At 36.5% G+C, this 24,192-nt stretch overlaps 1 protein-coding gene across 5 annotated transcripts in view; it reads right to left on the bottom strand.

Annotated features, from left to right (window-relative positions):
• SAMSN1 (SAM domain, SH3 domain and nuclear localization signals 1) overlaps positions 1-24,192 on the bottom strand; it is a 330,513-nt gene that overhangs the window by 119,636 nt on the left and 186,685 nt on the right. For 4 of the 5 annotated variants that reach the window (XM_074389483.1, XM_074389480.1, XM_074389481.1 and 1 more), the window contains 2 exons: positions 6,059-6,099; positions 2,314-2,351 (listed from right to left, as the gene is read on the bottom strand). In XM_074389483.1, coding sequence (XP_074245584.1) covers positions 2,314-2,351; positions 6,059-6,099 — 79 coding nt within the window. Of the gene's footprint in view, positions 1-2,313; positions 2,352-6,058; positions 6,100-18,374; positions 18,473-24,192 lie in introns of all 5 variants that reach the window. The other variant, XM_074389482.1, reaches the window with a different exon arrangement.

The following is a 24,192-nucleotide window of genomic DNA, read 5'->3' as shown; positions in this document are numbered from 1 at the left end:
GGGCTGCCCACTTACTCCCATGAACTACATAGGCACCTCACCATATATGGTAGAATGCGGTTACTCTAGTGTCTCTTGATAGTTTATGATTGTATTATTCTTTGAAGTCGTTTTCTTGAATTCACAACCAATTATCATCACTTTTTTGAGACAGGGTCCTACTCTGTTGCCCAAGCTGGAGTACAGTGGTGTGATCATAGCTCATTGTGGCCTCAAATTCTTGGGTGGTGGGTATCCTCCTGCCTCAGTCTCCCAAGTAGGTGAAACTACAAGCATATGCCACCATGATAGGTCCATTTTTTTGGTAAAGACAGGGTCATAATCAATTATTTTTATGCATAAGTTAAAGTATCCTTGCCCTCCATATTCCCCATTATATCTTTTTTTCTTTTTGAGATGGAGTCATGCTCTCAGTTTATTGAAACCTCTGTCTCCTGGGTTCAAGCAGTTCTTCTGACTCAGCCTCCATAGCAGCTAGGATTACAGGCACCCACTACCACACCCAGCTAATTTTTTGTATTTTTAGGAGAGACACGGTTTCATCATGTTGGCCAGGATAATCTCAAACTCCTGACCTCAGGTGATCCACACACCTGGGCCTCCCAAAGTGTCGGGATTACAGGTATAAGCCACCACGCCCAGACCATTTCTAACAAACTAATTGTGTGGAGAGAAATTGAGCTGTGAAGAAACTCTTAAGATCCTTAAATAGAAGGTAAATGATTTGCTCAACTTTGTCCTCCCAATATCTGAAGTAGGACCTGGACACGTGAAGAAATTAATTGCACCAAATGAAGAATTGGAATCCCTTTTAAATTACCAACTACAATAAATCTTTCTACATGTTGTATCACACATTGATAAAAGAAATGTTAAGTAATGCAACCAATGTGTAGCATGAAGACAAACTCAGCATGCTGTATTGATTTTAAAGTCACTATTTGCTCATTTGTTTTGATTATAGAAAAGGCAGTTGATTATCAAGAATTGTGTTAGGATAGAAATATTTGTTGTATGTACACGCAGAAGAGACTAAGAATGGATCTAGATGGAAAATAAAATTTTGCCTTACTTCCTTTTATTTAAACTATGCACTATTCAAATTGGGGGTAATATTCAAAATAATTATCAAGAAGTGACTGCAGGACCCTGACAGGACCCAGCACCTATTGATGCTACGACTGGGCGAATTGAAACCTGATTGAAATGCAGATATCCTTCAAAATCGTACCCATTCAGGGGTATCACCTTGGTCAGAAGGTATCTTTCAGATCCTACCAGAAAAATTGTTTTTTAAAAAAGAAGAAAATGGGTATGAGCACCCCACTCCTAATCTCTGCTGGAAAAAAGGAAAGGGAAAAGGGTACCCACAAGTTTAGCACACTGCATTTAAAAAAACAACTTGACTGCATGATCTAGATGTTTCACCATTGTAAATGTTTTATAATTACTGACTCCTATATGCTGTAAAGTAAAAAGAGATAATTAATTTTCTAAAAGAAATGAACAGAAATAGATTTTCTTTAGAATTAAAATACAAATCAAACTGATTGCATGTATTATTACTACCTTTGCTATCACAGAACTAAAGAGGAGATTTGGTGTGTGAAATACTGTAGAAGAGACTTTTATAATAGAATCACTTTCTACTAATTTTTTATTGACTCCTAGATTCACATATCTAAAAAGACCTCTAGGGCTGGGTGCGGTGGCTTATGAATGTAATCCTAGGACTTTGGGAGGCTGAGGCCATTGGATCACCTGAGGTTGGGAGTTTGAGACCAGCCTGACCAACATGGAGAAACACCATCACTACTAAAAATACAACATCAGCCAGGCATGGTGTCGTATGCCTATAATCCCAGCTACTCCAGAGGCTGAGGCAGGAGAATCACTTGACCCGGGAGGCAGAGGTTGGGGTGAGCCGATATTGCATCACTGCACTCCAGCCTAGGCAACAAAAGCAAAACTCTGTTTCTCCCCCTCCCCAGAAAAAATAATCTCTAACAAGTCACCTTGACCATGGAGCAGCCAAGCTAAACATGGAGAGCTGGAAGGTGATCAACCAATGAACAACCAAAGATTATTCTCTTTAAATACAAAAGGAAATTATTGCAAACAAATCAATGATTTTTGTCATAGGCATTTAAAGTTAGAATCAGCCATTTAAAAAAAAATTATTCTATATAATGCAAAAACAACTCAATTTGACTTTCATCAATCGGTTCTGTTGCTTTTAGGCAGGAGCAGGAGAAAGAACTTCTGGGGAGACAGAATACATAATTTACACTTGAAATCTTAGAAATCACTAACCAAATATTTTATTTTCAGACATAAATCTCCGGAATAACCTGGAAGAAAAAAAAGAAAACAAATATTTAAGTCTAGATTTAATAAATAACATATTAATCAAACAGAAATTAAAATGTATGCAACACCTTTGGGAGCAGAAATAAATTCTACCTCTAAGTAAGGTTTACCTACAGTCTTGAATTTTCCTAACCCTAGCTGGCAAATTACAGTAAATACAAGTATAATTTGGGTCTGTAAATTTCTATGCAATATGGAGAAACTAATATTCATAAAACCTGAAAAAATAGGTAAGTCATTTTACATTAAAGTATCTCAGGATAACCAAATAGTTACTGGGGGGAAAGTGCTTTTCCAAATAATTATGTTAATAAATACAGAAAGAATGAGGTAAATTGAATATAACTATCATGAAACATCTAATATAATAACAGATCTGGAAAATATTCAGCAATTATTGATAAAGCCTAATTGAAAGGCTGATGGGCAACTTTATGCCAAATGGATCAACTTGACACCATCCGAACCCACTGAGCAATATCACTGTCATAAAAGTATGACCATGCGGCCGGGCGCGGTGGCTCAAGCCTGTAATCCCAGCACTTTGGGTGGCCGAGGCGGGTGGATCACGAGGTCAAGAGATCAAGACCATCCTGGTCAACAAGGTGAAACCCCATCTCCACTAAAAATACAAAACATTAGCTGGGCATGGTGGCACGTGCCTGTAATCCCAGCTACTCAGGAGGCTGAGGCAGGAGAATTGCTTGAACCCAGGAGGCGGAGGTTGCGGCGAGCCGAGATCACGCCATTGCACTCCAGCCTGGGTAACAAGAGTGAAACTCCATCTCAAAAAAAAAAAAAAAATTTATATATATATATAACCATGCTACTCAATTCATATGTATGGGTGAATACACATATCTCATAATTAAATTGTCATAGCTTAAGTGTTTTCTACTGTTGATATTCTTCATTGCCATTAAATTAAAACCAAGGTTACCTTTTTTTTTAAGCTCATAATCGTAAGCAAAAACATGCATGATAAGGTTTCCTTTTTCTTATTTTGTTTCTTTTTAATTTTTCTAATGCAAAATGCTTAGGACATCTCTTGGCATATAGCAAGCATTCCAAACAAGTAAAGCTATTTATAATATTGTAAAGTGAAGTAGATGAATAACAAGAAGACTAAACATAGAGCTTACAATGTAACAAAACAGGAAGTATGCAGTCACTGAAGACCAACTTTTAAATATACATGTATGTTTTTAAAAGTTTTCACACTTCATATATGTTTGAATCTTACCACATTTTGAGATTTAACTAAAAGTTTACAGGAAACATAGAGTAGAGAAGAACATACTTAAAAAAACACAAGGATTCAATCAGTAAAATTCAAAAATCTGGGAAATTCTTCAGGACACAGACTCCAGTGTCTTCAACAAATAAATGAAAAGACATAAATTAAGAGATGGGAACTGGATCCAGCTGAGCTTTTTGGATACTGATTTAAATAAACGAACACTGAAAAAGCATTTGAGCCCGTCAGAAATATATTAATATTGACCGTATATTTGGCAATATAATGTCATTTGTCTTATTTTGTTCTAGTGCAGTAGTGGTATTGTGATCATGCTGTCCAAAAAATAGTTCTTATTTTCTAACAGTATACACTTAAGCATGATATTATGTGTCTGGCATCTGCTTGATTAAGAAAAACAGTGGAGATGAAGTTAGGGGAGTAGAATGGGTAGAAATAAAATAAAGTTGACTCTAGGTTGATTCTTGTTTAAGTTTGGTGATAGGAGTTTAACTCTTCCCCTATGTATGATTGAAATTTTTCATAAAAAAATGTTTTGAAACAGAAACAGAGGATGGAACTGGGACTATGCTGACTTGATCATGCTAATTAAAGCATGCGTGTGGGTAAACACGCACATATCTCACCACTAACTGTTACAGTTTAAGTGTTTTCCACTATTTATATTCTTGACAGTCATGTGCTCACTTTGGCTGCACATACACATATTCTTGATAGTCACTAAATTAAAACCAAGGTTACCCACTCTTTCTTTTAAGCTCAAAATTATAAGCAAAAACATGCATAAATAAGGTTTCCTTTTTCTTAACCTTTTGTTTATTTTTAATTTTTTAATGCAAAATGCTTAGGATATCTCTTGGCATATAGCAACAGATCCAAACAAATAAAGCTGTTTATAATATTTTAAAGTGAGGTAGGTATATAACAACATGAGACATCATTTCCATCAGGAGAGTGGTAGGCAAAAAATAAATAAATAAATAAATAAGGAACTCAAGGAAGTTTTCAGTTTTATTTCAATTGCTTGGAATCTGATGAGAATCTTAACCGATCTGGTTTACGTTGGAAAAATTGTAAATTGGTCAGCATCAGACACTTTCCCTTTAATTCAAACCTCCTTCTGTCTTCTATGTTTTGGTGGCCTATATTCTGTGGATGCATCAATCACAAGCCAAGAGCTACAGTTTTGTGTAAGTATGTGCCTTGGAATTAGTGAATTTCTTATTTATGATCAGAATAAACAGCCTCACATACATGGCAATAAGACTGAGAAAGGCTCTTCTTTACTCCATCTCATGCTTAAAATGCCAGTGTCATAGTTTAAATAGTTAATTGTAGCTAAAATACAACTACACCAGCCTGCCAGGTCCCTAAGCTGTTAATCACCTAATTACCTACTTACTATGAATGTGTTTTATATTTTTAACTGGGAGAAAGCTTTGAGCAAAATTTTAAAAAAAAGAAAGAATATGAAAAAGCAGAGTGCTAGGGTGGGAATAGAGTAAGGGCTTTTGAGAAAAAGGACACCGAGAGAGAATATCATGTAATTCACAATTTGGCCCCAGACCAATCCAGGGTGCAAGGAAGCCATTCTTCTGTATCCACGGCAACCACTCTGAAAGTTTCCCCATAAACCAGCTTCCTGCCCATGTGCATTTCCTCCTTATCAGTTAAAATCCCATTACCTTATGCAACATGTGTATGTCATGTCCTCTGGCAGCTGGATGTGCTGAATGTAAAGCCATGCCTGACCTAAATCACCCAAAACTCTTTGCAAACACATTTTTATGTGGATTAGAAAAATACTTCAGAAGATTTATAGGTCACTGATAGAAATATGTTTTTATGTAGGCTCCCACTTTAATCTAGGCTTGGTTTAGACACATGTTTCTTCTGAAAATATAATTTTCACATCCCTGTCTACTGGAATGTCACAACACAGCTTTCCCATGTATCAGCATAAACAGAGAAATAGTAGCAAAGTAATCCACACCTAGATTTGTACGTGACAGCTGAAAAAAAAAAAGTACTCTGGCAGGAAGTTCACTAAAAATTCACATTCAAGCCAGGCACGGTAGCTCACACCTGTAATCTCAGCACTTTGGGAAGTCAAAGTGGGTGGATCATGAGGTCAGAGGTTCGCGACCAGCCTGACCAACATGGTGAAACACCGTCTCTCCTAAAAATACAAAAATTAACCGGGCTTGGCGGCACTCGCCTGTAATCCAAGCTACTCAGGAGGCTGAGGCAGGATAATCACTTGAACCCGAGAGGTGGAGGTTGCAGTGAGCTGAGATCATACCACTGCACTCCAGCCTGGGTGACAGAGCCAACTCCATCTCAAAAAAACAAAAAAACAAAAAAAAAAAATTTACATTCAACATTACAAAACTAAGGGAACATGAAATTTACAAAGTAAATTTGACTTACTTTCTCTTTTTTGGTTTTGTATTCTCCAAATGAGACACTCCCTGTAAATTAAAATAAAATTAATAAAATAAATAGCATAAGCCAAAACTATACCAAGAAATCTGAAAGAATATTCATTCATTTTTTAGCAGAATAAAAATGTAGCTCATTTTGCCTTTTTCCTAATAAAAAGACTTATATATCCCTTGTTGTATTTTAGTAATGTGTCACAGAAGTTTGGCTCAAATTTTAACTTTTTTTTCCTTTTGTCTTTGTAACGTTGAGAAAAGTAGGAAGTTTCCTTTATTAACTAGGGCTTATACCTTATTTTAAGCCCTTGCCATTTTAAAAAAACAGTAACAGGTCTTTTAAATTAAAACATCCCATTAAATCACCATAATCTAAACCTTCTATCTCTTCATCCATCCACCAAAACCAAGGAGAGAGATACATACCAGGGTGTGCTAGTTATATCATGGAGCACCTTCATTTGAGAAAGATGGAAAGTAGTCTATCACAATACCCTGAGGGTGTTGAAATGTATCTGTGATTCATCTGACCTTTTTCTTCAGACCAAGTGACAGTTGTGTAAAATCCCTTACACTTTTGGGGAAAGAATATGTCACATTTTTCACCATCCTTTAAAGAGCTTAAACTGCCCTAGGCACCTTTAAAAAATCCTTCAGATTCTCTATTATTCATCTGTTCTTCATTTTAAAAAATTACTAAATATCTACCACACGAAAGGCAACAGATTGTGTTCTGGAGAGGTTCATTTGTTTGGCATGGCAGGAATTTACATACCAATGAAAATTGCTATCAATATTCCACTTCTAAGGGGGAAAAAACACAAATGCTAAGGATAAGAGGAATGGTGACTGTAAACCAGAAAGAGGAAGTTTGATTCTATTATTCCAGTGGTTAATAGTACCACCCAGAACATAGTGAAATCCAAGATAGCCTTTCCCCCAGATAGTGATTGAAGGGGCCATTTATCTAATCTTTATTTTGTTAGTATCAAGATTTTTTTAACTAGCAGAGGAAAATTTGAGTTTCCTATTTTCTCAGTTGTTGAGGAGAGCGTTACTAAAACCCCACATGCTGAAACAGTCAGTCCCTGAACTTGAGGATCATATATTGCCAAGTTCGAAATGCTTGTGCATCACCCATAGGACATTGCTAATAGGGAAAAGGTGATGGATAGCGGTTGTAGGTAAGGACGTGGGAGTCATGAACTAAGCCCTGATGTGAGTTGGGATATCAATAAGCCTTTGAGGAATTAATGGTCAGACTGACCACTCCTTTCATTCTCTATGCTTTGTCATCCTGTTCCCTAAATGTACCCAATCTCTATTCAAGGTCTTTTTCTGAAATGGTTTAGGTCTTGAGCCAGATCCCTCCAAACCTCAGATTAGAAGCTAATTGTGTTCTTTGCCCCACAATCAGTAGCCACACACAGTTAACCAGCTTTGTGACAATCCTGAGGAAAAAAGATGGTCACCCATCTTTGTAGTAATGTTTTTCTGTCACATATATTTGGAACTTACAAGGAAAGAACAAGCTCCATGTTCCACAGTGTATGCCATCAGGTCCAAATGTCTTAATTGTCAAAAGCCATCATCCTGAGTCTCATTAGTTTGTCATATAGGTTTAAATAGATCTTTAGGGATTATGAATGTTGCCCACTTCAAAACAGTCTACCTTTTGTGAGAATAGACAAGATTTGCATTAAGGAATATGGAAAATATTCAATACCTTTTAATTTTTGATCATTAAAATCACAGTACTTTGGAAACAACCTATTATATCAGTATCCCTTTGCCTTTGCTATCAAATAGATTAATTCCAGATGGCTCAAAAAATAATATCCAATTGAGCAAAAGAGTTTGCATCTGGGGGGAAGACGTATTAATCAAACACAGTCTCCTGTATCACCGGGGTGAAGCTTTTGTTAATATATTTAGGTATGGGACCCACACAAAGTTTAAACACTTGTAACTGATGATTGTGGAAAAAGGAACATAATTATTCTGGTTTGAAGTTTGGAGACATCTGGACTGACACTGAAAGAATTTCAGGATGGGTGTGGTGGCTCGCGCCTGTAATCCCAGCACTTTAGGAGACCATGGCAGGTGGATCACAAAGTCAGGAGATTGAGACCATCCTGGCCAACATGGTGAAACCCTGTCTCTATTAAAATACAAAAAACTAGCTGGGTATGGTGGTGCATGCCTTTAGTCCCAGCTACTCAGGAAGCTGAGGCAGGACAATCTCTTGAACCCAGGAGGCGGAGGTTACAGTGAGCCAAGATCACGCCACTGCACTACAGCCTGATGACAGAGCAAGACTCCATCTCAGGAAAAAAAAAATATATAAGACCACAAATAGAGATTTACTTTTACCATGTATGTTGTCAAAATATTCTCTAGGGACTATCCACTTTGTTCTGTTTTGCTGGAATTGGGGTCATCCAATTTTTCCTCATGATGAATCAGTTTAGTTTTGGTAATTTTGTTAAAAGACTTTCTTGTAATTAATATCTTGGGAAAAAATTGATTGAGGGGAAACTTCTTTTTAATCTCCTTTAAGATGAAAGAGTTAATGTAGTTCTGCTTAGGCAACCTGCTTCCTGCAAGGGTAGTGAGAGTTAGGCACACTAAATGTAGGTCTGGAGTGTGATTATATGAGGAAGAGGGATTACTTAAACAGGCCAACATCAGCTTAATTAGAACAATAGGTCTATTCCCTTGGTGTTGCCTAGTTGTAGATTACTACTGAACTGGTTAAGTAATTTTTAGTACTGCTTATGCCAGACTCAAAGCAGCTGTGGAAAATGTAAATGGCTTTCAATCCTGACTGCTGCTTACATAAGCAGACTGTCATGTACATTGGAGTTCATACCCTGGGTACTTTATTCCTAGAGGGGCTAGTCAAAGAAAGACTCATACAGTTTTATTTTTAGAAGCACAGCTGTGTGTGCATGTGTGTGTATGCATGTGTGTATGTGTGTGTGTGTGTGTGTGTGTGTGTGTGTTCTACTCTGAATTCCAAAAGGAAGATACCATTTCAGAAAGTTATTTTAGTAAAATAAATGCCTAGTCCATTAATTTGACATTCGTCATGAATACAGGGTCAAACTTACTTTAAAGATTAAATGAGTTAACCATTATAAAATCCTTACACGACGCCAAACACATTGGAGACACACATATATATCTCTCATTAGATAAATTGCTTATTAATAGTTACATAGAATTCTGATATTGAAGTGAGTTGAACATAATTATACATATATAAATATGTATACACACATACAACTTACTGTTAAGCTAATTCAATTTCTATTTTGTTCAATTCACTCTCTTGCAAAAATGAAGATTGTTCACTTGCATAACTAAAATGGCTACATTAATATTAAAATACAGTGATTCCAAGAATGCCACACGGAAACTGAAAAGGTATGTTTCTGGACATTTCTTGGCTTCCTGTGTTTCAACAAAGTTCCTACCGATGTTCACAGAAGACATGAAAGTTAGTTCCTTTTTAAAATTCTGATAGACATGTGGCAAAGAGAGTAATTATGAAACTTCTAAGTTAATAAACTAATTTTTCAGCATATCTAAGGCAATCAGGAAGATGAAAAAATAAATATTGAGGTATCAACTGTATTCTCAAAACAAGATTTATGTGACTGGGAACAAATGATCCCAAATATGAAGAAGTCCTACTGCCTTCTTCCATACCTGATTATAAATATATGGAAAAACTCCAATGAAGGAGACGTCTCCATTCCAATGAATGAGATCACTATGGCAAAGGGGAATGTTGGTAAATGTACCTAGTCTGAGCCCAGTTGGTAAATGTACCTACTCTGAGCCCAGTTGGTTAAAAAGCAAATCATTAAAAATGACAAGAATTAAATCCTATCCCTTTTCTAATTTATTGATTTTACATATTTGCAGAATAATAATGATGGAATACGTACAGTATCAAGCATAGTTCTAAATGCTTTATGTATAGCAAGTCATTTTTTTTTTTTTTTTTCTGAGGAAATTATAAAATCTTCTTTTAAGGGCCCGTAAGATGCTAGGATAGCCAGAGCTTTGGGTGTTTCAGAAATTTAAGTCGTTACACACATATCCCAGGGTGGTCATCAAGGCCTTTACACATTTAAGCTCTGAAGCTTAATCAAATTTCACATACAGGTGGAAAGCCCATCTCTTCTCCGCAGACTTCCTCCCCGCCATTCCAATCTTAATTCCGACATAATCCACACTTAGACTGACAGCTAGTACAATTTCTAGCTGGAATGTGGGAAGATAAATAAAACAAAACTACCCTAGGTTGGAAATAGGTAGTAAGATGTCCTGAACGTTATAAACAAGAATGGCGTATTTTGCTACGTAAATGTTACCAGTATCTCGTAAATGTTACCAGTATCTCGTAGACAGGATAAACAGATGCACTGATCAGAAAATGTCCATTGCTCTAAACACTAAAAAGAATTTGGTCCATGTGTGTCAGAGAACACAAACACACAGTTACTTTTTCTAACCCAAGTTTCCTTTCTATTTTAGCTGGATCCTATAAGAAAACTTTAAATCATTATGGTTCATTAATGTGGAATTGGACGTGATCTCCGATCTTGGGGCTGCAGGTACTTGACCAAACGACTAAGCTATCTATATCACAGGTTAATCCTCACAACAATATGTAGGGTTGATACTATTAAAATTAACCTCAATTTATAGATGAGTAAACTGAGGCACAGAGCAGTCAACATTCTTGCCTAACCCCACATTACTAGTAAGTGATAAAACTAGGGTTTTGTGCTTGCTGTCTTCACTACTACATAATGCTACTCCTATTCTTGATGGCATAGATACAAAATCTACGCATCATCTAGGTTAGACATTTCACAAAGAAGCACTATTGGCTAGAAGAGAGATTAGCGACAAAAATGCAGAGAAATATAACAACACATGCCACTACTAAACAAACTCAGAAAGGACACCTTTCTTGAAGCACTAATACTAATAATTTAATAGTATTTGAAGACAAGTGTGTAGACAGCACACTGATGTGTCTTAAAGGCATTAATCATTTTGGAGCTGCCATCACCATCATCATCAAAGAATGCCCAGCAATTTATGACACCACATTTAATTAAAATCAGGCACTTCAGGAACCAATGAATTTAGATGACAGTCTGCACATTAGAGGCCCCTTCAGCGTATTACTGTAATAATGTTATGGTTCTCAGGGAAAACAGATTTTATCCTCCTGTGAGAATAAAATGAAGAATGAAAAGCAACAGTCAGCTCTTTCTGACGGGAGAAGTAAGGCTTTCTTGCCAGCCTGTCCAGCTCCCGTCTTCAAGTAACAACCCCACACAGCTAATGAATTCTGATTTCTCTAAGAGGCTGGTGTACAGCATCCACACTCAGCTTCTCATCTCAGGACAGATCCTGTAGGTTACAGTGCCTGAAGAAGGCACAGGGCCTGTAATCCATCAGGAACAGAGCTAGTAAATTGCATATGAACTTTGCCATTTGACTACTAGTGTGCGAAGAGAGCCTTATATCAATCCTAAAGTAACAAACTCTTCTGAGAGCACTATAAATATCCAGGATGGCAAAACAGGTTATCTAGGGGATGGTTATTTGCATTATAAAAGATTCCTCCTTTTCAAAAAGATTCCCTTTCCAGATTTCTTAAAACAGAGCTCTCTTAAGTGTCCTTAAATGTGATTTATAAAATTGTATTTACACAATTTCTATTTTAGAAAGGGAAAGAACAACTGATGTTTATTAAGTGTCATGTTTCCTGGCATTTACTGTCTTCTTTAATCTTCGTAGCCACAAATGAAACAAGAGCAAGCCAAACAAACTTGCAAAAAATGTGATAAGAAATCACATAAGTAAAAATATCAAATTCCATCGTTGCAATGGAAAAGCACTGAACAGGTATCCCAGAACCTGACTTGCTCTCCCAGCGCTGCTACTAATCTGGACAAAACCCAGGAAGCCCCTCAGAACTCAATCAGGTGTCCACATGTATAAAACAAAGGTTGATGAACAAAAACTTTAAAATCCTGAACTACAGTATTTCAGTCCGATGTCAGTCAGTAGTGATGACAAACGCTTCTAAGAGAAAATTAAAGTGGGAACAGGCTTTTTTTTGTTTTACAGCTTTCTTTTTTAAGATGATTAAAGAGATAATCATGGCTTTCATCAGATTCAATTAGTAATTGTCCTGTAAGCCTAGGAAATAAAAAAAAAAGAACAGAGCGTAATTAACTATAATCTATTGATTTCATTTTAACATAAATCTTTATTTACGGGAAGAAACCAATTAAAACTACCAAAAGGTGTTTATATATGAATTGGTGGTAGAGGAATAGCTGTACGTCATCATAGATATAAGAGGAAAAAATAAAAATGAAAGAAAATTGCAGTCTTGTTAGTGAGCGTAAGCTATGTTTTACGCATTGGCTTGTTATGAGTCATTATACAATCTCAAAGTCAAGAAAAGGATTGCATGCACTGTTTTGACACTGACTACTCTTGTTCATAGTTTGATGGAGACCTAGCTGATGGGATGCCATTGTTAATCTCATTTTCTTCCTTTAGTGTCTATGTTATTAATAGCTATGTCAATGCTGATGATAATATAAGACAGAACAAAAAAACTCTCAATTTTAATAGTTTGAAGTCAAGTAAGAAATGCAGTTAAGTGGTTAGAATACCAACTTGGGAGTCACCTACTTTGACTTCTCTATTACTCACCTATTCTAAGATGACATGTCACATTTCAATGTGTCCATTTACCCATTTATAAGACACTAGACTCTAAGTGCTTTTTTAAGGCCTTTTGTGAAAGGTTCTTGGACACTGTGCAGTGAAAACATCTTAAGCACCTGTCTTTCATCATTTTTAACTTCAGTTCTTCCTTTTTAAGCCAAGCTTAAATCTCATTTTCTCCATGGGACTTGTACCATTAAACTATGAACCACGGTTATGTACTTAGAGTTAACACCTATTATTGAGCATTTACCTTGCACCAGCCTTCCTGTTAATAATATAAAATACGTTGTCACTGTTTATTCTCACCTGATAATTAAGAGGTGACAAATAATTTTCTAATTTTGTAGGATTATAGAATAAACAAATGCTTAAAGAGTTTAAGAAAATTGTCCAAGATGGGATTATATTTTTTAAAGGAGTCTAGCTCTGTCACCCAGACTGGAGTATAGTGGCAAGATCTTGGCTCACTGTAACCTCCACCTCCTGAGTTCAAGCAATTCTCTTACCTCAGCCTCCCAAGTAGCTGGGATTACAGGTGCCCACCACCACCACACCTGGATAATTTTTGGTATTTTTAATGGACTGGGGTTTTACAATATTGGCCAGGTTGGTCTTGAACTCTTGATCTCTTAATCTGCCCACCTAGGCCTCCCAAAGTGCTGGCATTACAAGCATCAGCCACTGTGCCCGGCCCAAGACGGGATTTTTATAATGTTTGTTTAACCTCCTCCCCAAATTTTATGCTTCTAATTACTGTATTGCATTATTTTTAGGAATTCCTTCTAAGAATTCTTATCGAAGTTAGGCTTGATACTTACAATACAGAATTTAATCACAGTTGCTCATGTTACTCTCTAGATATTTTGAATATATATTTCTTAAGTGGATATCTGTCTTTTATTGATCTGAAAATCAATGTGTAGAAGAAGGACTAAGAAGAGGAAGAGGAGAAAAAAGAGAAATAGGAAGAAAAAAGGAACAAAGGAAGGAAGGAAGGAAGGGAGGGAGGGAGGGGAGGGAAGGGGGAGAGTAGAGGGGATTGGGGACAGGGGATGGGGGGAGGAGGGAGGGGAGGAGGGAGAAGGGAGAGGGAGAGGACGGGAGGGGGAGGGGTAGTGGGGAGGGGAGGGCAGGGAAGGGGAGAGGTGGAGTGGAGGGCAGGGGAGGGCAGGGGAGGGGAAGGGAAGGGACAGGAGAGGAAACACATCTAACTACTCTTGCTACTAGAATAAGATGTTGCTTGGGTCACATCTATCACAGACGCTAACTTAAGATGCTGATACAACACAGGGGAAAGGCAAGGTGTGTGCATCTATTTTTAATGTCACAAACTTCAGTGGAGTCAGTGGTTCTTGAGCCAGCCATTGTGGTAGTAGCTTCTTGATTTGGCCACTTCCTGACTGTGATAGAAATAGCAGCTCTCTTTGGTGGTTTATAGTGTGCTTCTTGATGTAATTCCTGCAAGCTTAGAGTACGTGTTTTCAGTTCTCAATAATTCCGGGCTCTCTATAACCTGCAGTATATTCCTTTCTGCTTAAGTTAACTAGCATGCATTTGATTTATCTGAAAATAACCCTGATCCATATCTTGTTGTTACATTAATTTTAGTTTCTGTATTAGTTGTCTATTTTTTTTTTGCAATAGAAATTACTCCCAAATATAATGGCTTAAGAATAAACATTTATTATCTCACAGTTTCTGTGGATTAAGAATATGGGCCTGACTTAGATGGGTTCTGTGTTTCATGGTCACTCAGATGATTGTAATTAATTGTTGGCCCAAAGGTCTAAGGTCTCATCTGAAGGTTCAGCTAGGGAAAGGATACTCCTTTAATTTTACTCAGTGGTTGTTGGCAGCATCCAATTTCCTGAAGGCTGTTGGGCTGGAGGCCTTACTTCACTGCTGGCTATAAATAACATTTTTCCTAGTTCTTTATCCTACCGGTCTCTTACACAAGAGTGCGAAATCCAAGAAGGCAACACAGGGAATCTGCTAGGAAGTCTTTTGTAGCCTAATCACAGAAGTGACTTCCTGTTACCTTTGACTACTCTATTGGAATCAAGTAACATCCAAAGGTGAAGATGACACAAGGACATAAATACCAAAAGGCAGATGTTATGAGTAATTTACTTTATGTGTCAACATGGCTCAGCCACAGTACTCAGATATTTAGTGAAACACCACTCTAGATGTTGCTTTCTCTCTCTCCTCTCTCCACCAACACACACGGACACAACACATACACACACACACACACACACACACACACACACACACAATGCACACCCTATTAGTTCTGTTTTTCTAGAGAACCCTGATTAATGCAGTGGGGTTCACTGAGGTCCTCTTTAAGTTTTGCCTTTTGTAGTACCAAAAGGAAAATAATAGAGTTTAATGTTGGGCAACTCTCCATTCCAAAAAATCTTAAATGTATTTATGGAGCCATTTTAATGCAGCATGGGGCCTTAAAAAAAATCTAGTTTATCTCTGTTAGTTTACAGAGGTTAAAAACTGAGTTCTGGATTGGGTAAAGACTTAACCAAGTGCTATTTAGGAGCCAAGCCAGGAGGAGAATTCGGTTTTTATTTTAATGTTCTTACTATTGTCTGATAACTTATCCCAAGTCAAAAGTGGAGAATTGTATCTAGTAGCCTAATACTGATTATAGTGAAGGAAAATCCTCGTGGACAAATGACATCAGAGTGAACAGTGGACAAATGGAGCAGGGTGGTTCTACCCTTCAGTTACTCTTTCCATAATGGGCAATGGTTTTGTACTGGTGCTCTCTATCCTTCAGCCCAGACTCCCTAATGATCAATGGCAAATCCAAGTCAGCTATCTGAGGTCATGGATGCTGCCATTGGCTATGAAATAGAACAAAACTAACTAGCCATGAGGGGATTAAACCCTTGACCTTGGCCTCATTAGTGCTGAGCTCTAACCAACTGCTAGACACACATCATATTGTTTGTCTTTAAAACTATGCTTGAATCTACTATATTACTTTCTCATTAACATCTAGCAGCTGTGAATAATTTAATGGATTTCACCAGTGCTTTTTATCAGTAAAAAAAATGTTGATTAGTAAGTATATAAAAAATTAAACTTGCATTTTTAAAATATTTAATTCTATTATTATTGGTATCCCTATTTAATAAATGGTGCTGGGAAAACTGCCTAGCCATATGCAGAAAACTGAAACTGGACTCCTTCCTTATACCTTATACAAAATTTAACTCAAGATGGATTAAAGACTTAAATGTAAAACCCAAAACCATAAAAACTCTAGAAGAAAACCTAGGCAATACCACTCAGAACATAGGCCTGGGAAAATATTTTATGAGGAAATCACTAAAAGCAATTGCAACAAAAGCTAAAATTTGACAAATGGAATCTAATTAAACTAAAGAGCTTCTGCACAGCAAAAGAAACTATCATCAGAGTGAATAGGCAATCTACAGAATGGGAGAAAAATTTTGCAATCTACCCATGTGATGAAGGTCTAATATACAGAATTTACAGAAAATTTAAACAAATTTTCAAGTAAAAAATAAACAGTTCCATCAAAAAGTGGGCAAAGGATATGAACAAATACTTCTCAAAAGAAGACATTTATGTGACCAACAAACATAAGAAATCAGCTGAATACCACGATCATTAAAAAAATACAAATCAAAACCACAATGAGACACCATCTCATGCCAGTCAGAATGATAATTATTGAAAAGTCAAGAAACAACAGATGCTGGTGAGGCTGTGGAGAAATAGGAATGCTTTTACACTGTTGTTGGGAATGTAAATTAGTTCATCCATTGTGGCAGACAATGTGGCGATACCTCAAGAATCTGGAACCAGAAATACCATTTGACCCATATATCCCATTACTGGGTATATAACCAAAGGAATATAAATTATTCAATTATAAAGATACACGCACATGTATGTTTATTGCAGCACTATTCACAATAGCAACAACATGAAAGCAACATAAATCCCCATCAATGATAAACTGGATAAAGAAAAAGTGGTACATATATACCATGAAATACTATACAGCCATAATGAAGAATGAGATCATATTTTTTGCAGGGACATGGATGAAGCTGGAAGCCATTATCCTCAGCAAGCTACCACTGGAACAGAAGGCCAACGCACCACATGTTCTCATTCATAAGTGGGAGGTGAACAATGAGAACACATGGACACAGGGAGGGGAACAACACACATTAGGGCCTTTTAGGGGGTGGTGGCAAGGGAAGGGAGAACATCAGGACAAACAGCTAATGCACGTGGTGCTTAAAACCTATATGACGGGTTGATAGGTGCAGCAAACCACCATGGCACACATATACCTATGTAACAACCCTGCAACTGCTACACATGTGTCCTGGAACTTAAAGTGAAAAAAATTTTTAAAAAAATTTAAAGGAAAATAAAACCCTGAAATATGCATTAGTAGGTGAAAAAATACCACTATAATAGATTTTCTTGTTTACAGCTTTTTACGTTTGATGGGAAATTTAAGGCTGAATTGTCAAACACCGCACTACACCTAGGCGTTTGAGGCAATTTGTGGAAATTAAAATCTTTGGTTTTCTAAGGCACAGCAACAATAAATCCTGTTGCTTCTTCTTGTCCAGTAAAAATCAACACTTTTAGATAAGAAGCATTGATTACAAATTATTTTAAGCAGTTATTTTCAAACAACATCCAAGATCAAGTGAGAGTTTGACTTCAAGTCATTTAATCAAGGATATTAAATTTAAAGATTACTCTGCCCCAGTATGGTGGTTGGCAGAGGGAAAGGTGATGATCATTAACATGCACTATGCCAGGTGCTGAAAGTGGGTTACAACATTTGATGCTCACTGCAAACCGAGAGACAAAAACTTGTATCCATATTCTATTGCTCAGAAAACTTAGGGTCAGCGAAGTTCAATCACATTCCCAAAGACACACAGTTCCCAGTTTGGGAGCAGGAATAAAATGTAAGTCTTTCAAATTCATCCATCTCAAGTTCTTTTCACTATGTTCTCTAGATATCAGAATATATTTAGCACATATATTATAAGGTTGGGTTATTTTTCTTACCATTGTTTCCTCCCTCTCATTTCTTTTCTCCCAAAAACTTCCAATTACCCCCTCTTAATCTCTCTCACTCTTGTGTATGTATCATGCACATAACCCCCGACCCACTGCCACCACACACACTTGTAGCAGAGACACCAAGGAACAGGACTAGTATTTGGGAGCCAGAACTCCAGCCTAGACTCCATCAGTCACTGCAATCAACTCACTAATCTCAGCTTCCTCAATGGTAAACTGATGTGTTCCTTATAATCCTATCTCTTTCTAAAAGTGTGTAACTGGCCAGGTTTGGTGGCTCATCCCTGTAATCCCAACACTTTGAGAGGCCAAGGCGGGTGGATTACGTGGTCAGGATATTGAGTCCATCCTGGCCAACATGGTGAAACCCAGCTCTACTAAAATACAAAACAAAAAACAAAAAAACTGGGTATAGTGGCATTCACCTGTAGTCCTAGCTACTTGGGAGGCTGAGGCAAAAGAATCACTTGAATCCAGGAGGCAGAGGTTGAAGTGAACTGAGATCGCACAGCTGTACTCCAGCCTGGGTGACAGAGAAAGACTTCATTTCAAAATAATAATAAGTGTACAACTGTTTATTATCAAGTATTATTACACTTTAATGTCTATGCTCTTTCTAAGTCTATAATTAAATGTCTATCATCAAACATTTTTTATACTTTAACATCTACACTTCCCTTAGTGAAGTAGATAATTGATATTATCTGGTTATTTTTATACCTCTGCACCATGAGCAATTCGAAGCCTTCCACCCTACTCTGTCCAATATGGCAGCCCTCCATAGTCCCAAGTGTGTAATACATGGCTGACACAACTTAGGAATTGAATTTTAATTTAATTTTCATTTTCATTTAGAACCAAAGGTGAGTAAAAGCCACAATTTTTATTTTTTCGCTGGAACTGATTGCACTTTAACCATTGAAGTTCCAACATCTGAATTGAAATGTGCTCTTAACTATAAAATACACATCAGATTTCAAAGTGTTAGTTTAGAAATAAAAATATAAAAATATTAATTTTGTATTAATTACATGTTGAAATAATACTTTAGATATATTGGCTTAATTAAATATATTATTAAAATTAATTTCACCTGTCTTTTTTAAAACATTTTATTGTGGCTACTAGGATAACTAAAATTAAATGTATGAGTCACATTATATTTCTAATGGACAGGGCCACTATAATTGTCTTTTAGCAATGTAATAGGTCCAGGATGGGGTCTGGATATCTGTTTGTCTTCAGGTAATCTTTAAATTCAGCTGCTCTTGAGAATGACTTTTGTGTATCAACTCCTTTGTGATTTATTCTCTAAAATAATGTTATTAAATAATCTTGTTTTTGGTCATCCATCTGTATATTAACTGGAAAAAAAAAGGGGTCTTAAATCTATTAACAGTTTACAGGACCCAAGTATTGTAGAGGTGTTGTTATATCCAACTCATTTTAAATGTTATCATAAAACTGTGCCTGGGGCAGGGATGACACAAATTATGTTCTCCAGAGACAAAGGAGGGCCACCTTCTGAAAGCCAGGCATCCTTCATGTACACTGCAAAGGAGTTCCAGTGGTGAAAGGGCACTGTTTGTGTGTGTGTGCATTTTGTGTTGAGTGTAGTTACACCAGCTACAATAAGGATTAAAGACCCTGGGGGCGAAGAGTGGTGGGCCTAGTAGAGTTCCCCTTAACACTCCCCACCTACCTTCTGGTGTGTCTTTATGCAAAAGCCAGAAGGCTAAAAACCACATCATATGCATTCCTGCAAAGCTTGGATAGCAGATACGACTTGGACTTGGCCGACTATTTGAATTCATGTGAAATTTGGAAAGTGGAATGTAAAAGTGGAGACCATGTCTAGTAGCCATGTTAAAGGGAATGAGCAAAATTTCATTTTTACCTTGTATATATCAAATATTATAATTTCAATGAATTATCATTATGGAATTATTAATAACCTATAGTTTACTCATTTTTTCATATGAAGTCTTTAAAACATACATTTTACACTTACTGTCTATCTGCATTTGGACTAGTCACTTTTTTAAAAAAATTATGATTACACTTTAAGGTCTGGGCAGATGCAGAACGTGCAGGTTTGTTACATGGTATACACGTGCCATGGTGGTTTGCTGGATCCATCACCCTGTCATCTACATTAGGTATTTCTAATGCTATCCTTCCCCTAGCCCCCCATCCCCCAACGGGCCCAGTGTGTGATGTTCCCTCCCTGTGTTCTCATTGTTCTACTCCCACTTACGAGTGAGAACATGTGGCGTTTGGTTGTGTTAGTTTGCTGAGAATGATGGTTTCCAGCTTCATCCATGTCCCTGCAAAGGACAGGAACTCATCCTTTTCATGTGGACTAGCCACTTTTCAAGTACTCAATTGCCACCTGTGGTTGTACAGTGTAGCTCTAGGGCAGGGGCTAGCAAAGTTTTTCTGTGCAAAGTCAGAAATATTTAAGTTTGTGAGATACAGTTTCTGCTGCATTTTATTGTCTCCCTTAATTTTGTTCCTGTTTTTAAAGATACTTTAAAAAATGTAAAAGCTATTTTTAGCTTATGCACAGTACAATTACAGGCTGCCTCAGGCTATGATTTTCGGTCCCTACTCTAGAGTGTGAAAATCAGCCCTTCTGAGGGTTCTCTAACTTCTGTGCTGAATCCTGCCTGCTTATAGTAGCAAGAGTAGATTCTGTTTTCCACATTTGAATTTAGCAAATTTATACAGAACATTATTCACCTCATTCTATAGCATAAGGAAATGGAGATTCCAAGACTTTAAGCAACTTTCCAAGGTCACAGAGCATCTAAGTGACAGAGCTAGAAAGAGAATCCATAACTGCTCGACTCCAAAGCTGACAATTTTATCCGCTGCATCATTGGCTCTCCACTATTACTAAGACTTTCTTTAGCTTGAGTAATGAACCTTCACTGATCCGTTTATTCAGCTTACAAATATTTATTGAATGACCACTATGCACAAGACATAAATAATAGGAACATTGCCTTTGACCCAAGTTTAAGCACATTTTTTAAAAGGCTCAAATTTTCTATCAATTTAATTTATGAGATACAAAATGAAGTGAAAAATTGACAATTATTTACTTACTTCAATCAATACAAACAGCAAGTCAGATAATTCAGGCCTGATCCAGTTAACCCCAAACTGGCAGAGGTATAAACATTTTATGTTCTCTGTTTTAATCTGTTTTGTGTTGCTATAAGAGAATACCTGAGACTGGGTAATTTATAGCAAACAGGAATTTACTGGCTCACAGTTCTGAAAGCTGAGAAGTCCAAGACAGAGGGGCCACATTTTGAGGACCTTCTTACTGTGTCATTGCATGGCAGAAAGCAAAAGGGCATAGAGGTCAAGACAAAGAGAACGAGAGAGGGCCAAACTTGGTTTTATAACAAACCCACTCTCGATAACAAACTCACTCTCATGATAACAACATTAGTCCATTTGTGAGAGTAGAGCCCTCATGATCTATTAATCACTTCTTAAAGGTCCCACCTGTCAATATGATTGGACTGGGGATTAAATTTCCAACACATGAACTTTATGAGAGACATTCAAACCATAGCATTCTCATGCTTTTTCTAATTCAAATACTCTATTAGCTTCAGACACAGGAGGTACTAAAATAGATACACAATCAAGCAGTTACATGCAACATTGAAAATAACATAATGTAATGATCAGTACTTAGGTTAATATGTTAATTTATTTAATTTTTTGGCACATTTATTTGGCCGTGTGCTTGTTCACTCCCACTAGTTTTTGGTAGCTGTCCTCCAAAACTTTATGCCTTCCCTAATACACTGCAAGTGGATCACTTACTATTCCTCTTTAAACATTTAATAATATTCCATACCTTAAATTGGTTTCTCTTTGGATGAGCTTTTCATTATTGACTCTTCCTGTAACTCGAATTAAGATACAAACTAGATATTTATGATGATGTATGATATTCTTCATTTAAAACCCCCCAATAAAATTATTTCTGTCCAATACCTCTACTACCCATAATTGCACATATGGGCTACACTGGATCATCTCCTTTGAGAATATTTATGGTCTTACGTTCATTCATCTATAGGACTCCCACCATGTTCAAAGCAGTGATATCCAAAGGGTAAAATTCCTAATAAGTATGAATAAATAATATATTTCATAAGGAAAGCCAAAAGCCAAGGATTCTTCTCTCATTTTGATTTTCCTTTTCAATTCAGGTGGCAACTGACATTGTTTTTCTTATGGGCTATAGTTTCCTCTGTAACAAACAGCTGTATTGCCAGGTTGACTCCAGAAATTGTGTGAGTACTTCTCATCTCTGGGAAGGTTACAAACACCTGGATTAAGGACTGGGAGCTTGAGCCATAACTCCATTAGCTTTAGGGATGATTTCAAAGTATTTCTTAAGAGCCAGTTCAAAAGGAATGATCTTTTTTTTTGGTACTGTTAAATCTGGTTCAAAACTTTTTTGTTTCTTTATGTCAAGAGTTGTGAAGGAAGCACCAATACCAGAAGAAAAGGAAAAAAATCTGTTCTTCAAAGGCTGAGAGGGAAATTTAGGTAAGCTCCAAACTATTAACTAGGGATACTAAGAAAGCAGATACTTAAAATATTTTGATTTCATTATTAAAAACCTGATTTTATTTATCTAATCTGTGAAATAATTTTCATTAGGAATATAGTGTCAATAATAATTTGAAATGGCATAATTCAATGACTGAAAGGTGAAATCAAGGATTGAACTGACTTTTCAGTATGTACATATACATACATGTTTGTATTTATACATTTTTTTTTATTAAATGTTGACAAATTACAGAGAGAGAGAGAGAACTATAGCAATTTAAATCATGTTTTTATTATTCTTGTCTACTTTTGCAATATAAATGAAGTTTGAAAAAATTTTAGTAGACTAGTTGGCCATGAAAGAGTTTGTTTTTTATACATATTTACTAAACTCACACATTTAAGAAAATGTCTTCAGGCTCTTCAGCCTATACAATTTTTCTTTTTAATTACAGAGTGAAAATGCTTATAAACAATTTGCAGTGTCAGTTGACAGCCTCCATATGTATGGTTTATTTCTCTTACATTAATATGTACAAAATATAAGCTCCTCTTATGCATATCTAGCAACACCAACATCTTAGGGATATTCAAAAAGGTGTAAGATTAAGGGAAGAGTTTCCACTGCATTAAAAAATATTTTTGAATGTTTTTTAAGTTACTGGGACTTAATGTTAAACTTGCTTTCCAACATTGCTTTCTAGTTGTTCTAAGTTTCTAAGAAATCTAAACTCTGAAAGCTACGATAATAAGCCATTTTTAATGTACTCAAAGAACAAAATAGGTATGTGTGAAGGTAAGTACAAAACTTAAAAGTAATTTGTTGTTATTCTTCCCCTAAAGCAAAAAAGATCTGAGTTTGAATCCTGGGGCATTCTCTTTTTGAGAGGGCAAGTTATTTAAAATTTTTCAATATTTTGAGAAATTCTGAAAGAGAACATTTTGAAAAAGAAAATCGGAGAGATTTCTATATCTCTCTAAAATCTCACAACTCCCTAAGTTGTGAGAATAACATAAATAATTTCATGTATACATATATTACCTTACAAAAATAAGGCATTGAATAAATGATAATTAATATTATTTTTTGTGTTATCAGGAAAAGTGTGATTATAAGGGCAGGAAGTGGCATCTAAATCTGTAAATATAGAGATGTTGTTTATCTTTAGTAGACATAGGCTATTTTGTATTCTCCTGAGCCACAACACAAGTAAAAGAAGTTTATATGTATTAAATTATAGTTGGCCCTTTAACAACATGGAGGTTAGAGTTGCTGACACCCCTTGCAGTCCAAAATTTTCATATAACTTTTGACTCCCCAGAAGTGTAACTACTAACAGCCTACTATTGACTGGAAGTCTTACTGATAACATAGTCAATCAATACATAGTTCGTATGATACACACACACACACACACACACACACACACACATTGTATTTTACAAGAAAGCAAGCTAGAGAAAAGAAAATGTTATTAAGAACATGAGGAAGAGAAAATACATTTATTATTCACGAAGTGGAAGTGGATCATCATAAAGGTCTTTATCCTTGTCATCTTCACATTGAGCAGGCTGAGGAGGGGGACAAATAGGAGGAGTTGTGGCAGGGGTGAAAGAAAATCTGCGTGTAAGTGGACCTGCACAGCTTGAACCCAT

The sequence above is a fragment of the Saimiri boliviensis genome, chromosome 18 (genome assembly GCF_048565385.1).
Source record: "Saimiri boliviensis isolate mSaiBol1 chromosome 18, mSaiBol1.pri, whole genome shotgun sequence".
Classification (NCBI taxonomy): Eukaryota; Metazoa; Chordata; class Mammalia; order Primates; family Cebidae; genus Saimiri; species Saimiri boliviensis.
The sequence above is the reverse complement of the archived record's forward strand: the minus strand, read 5'-3'. Positions and strand labels throughout refer to the sequence as shown.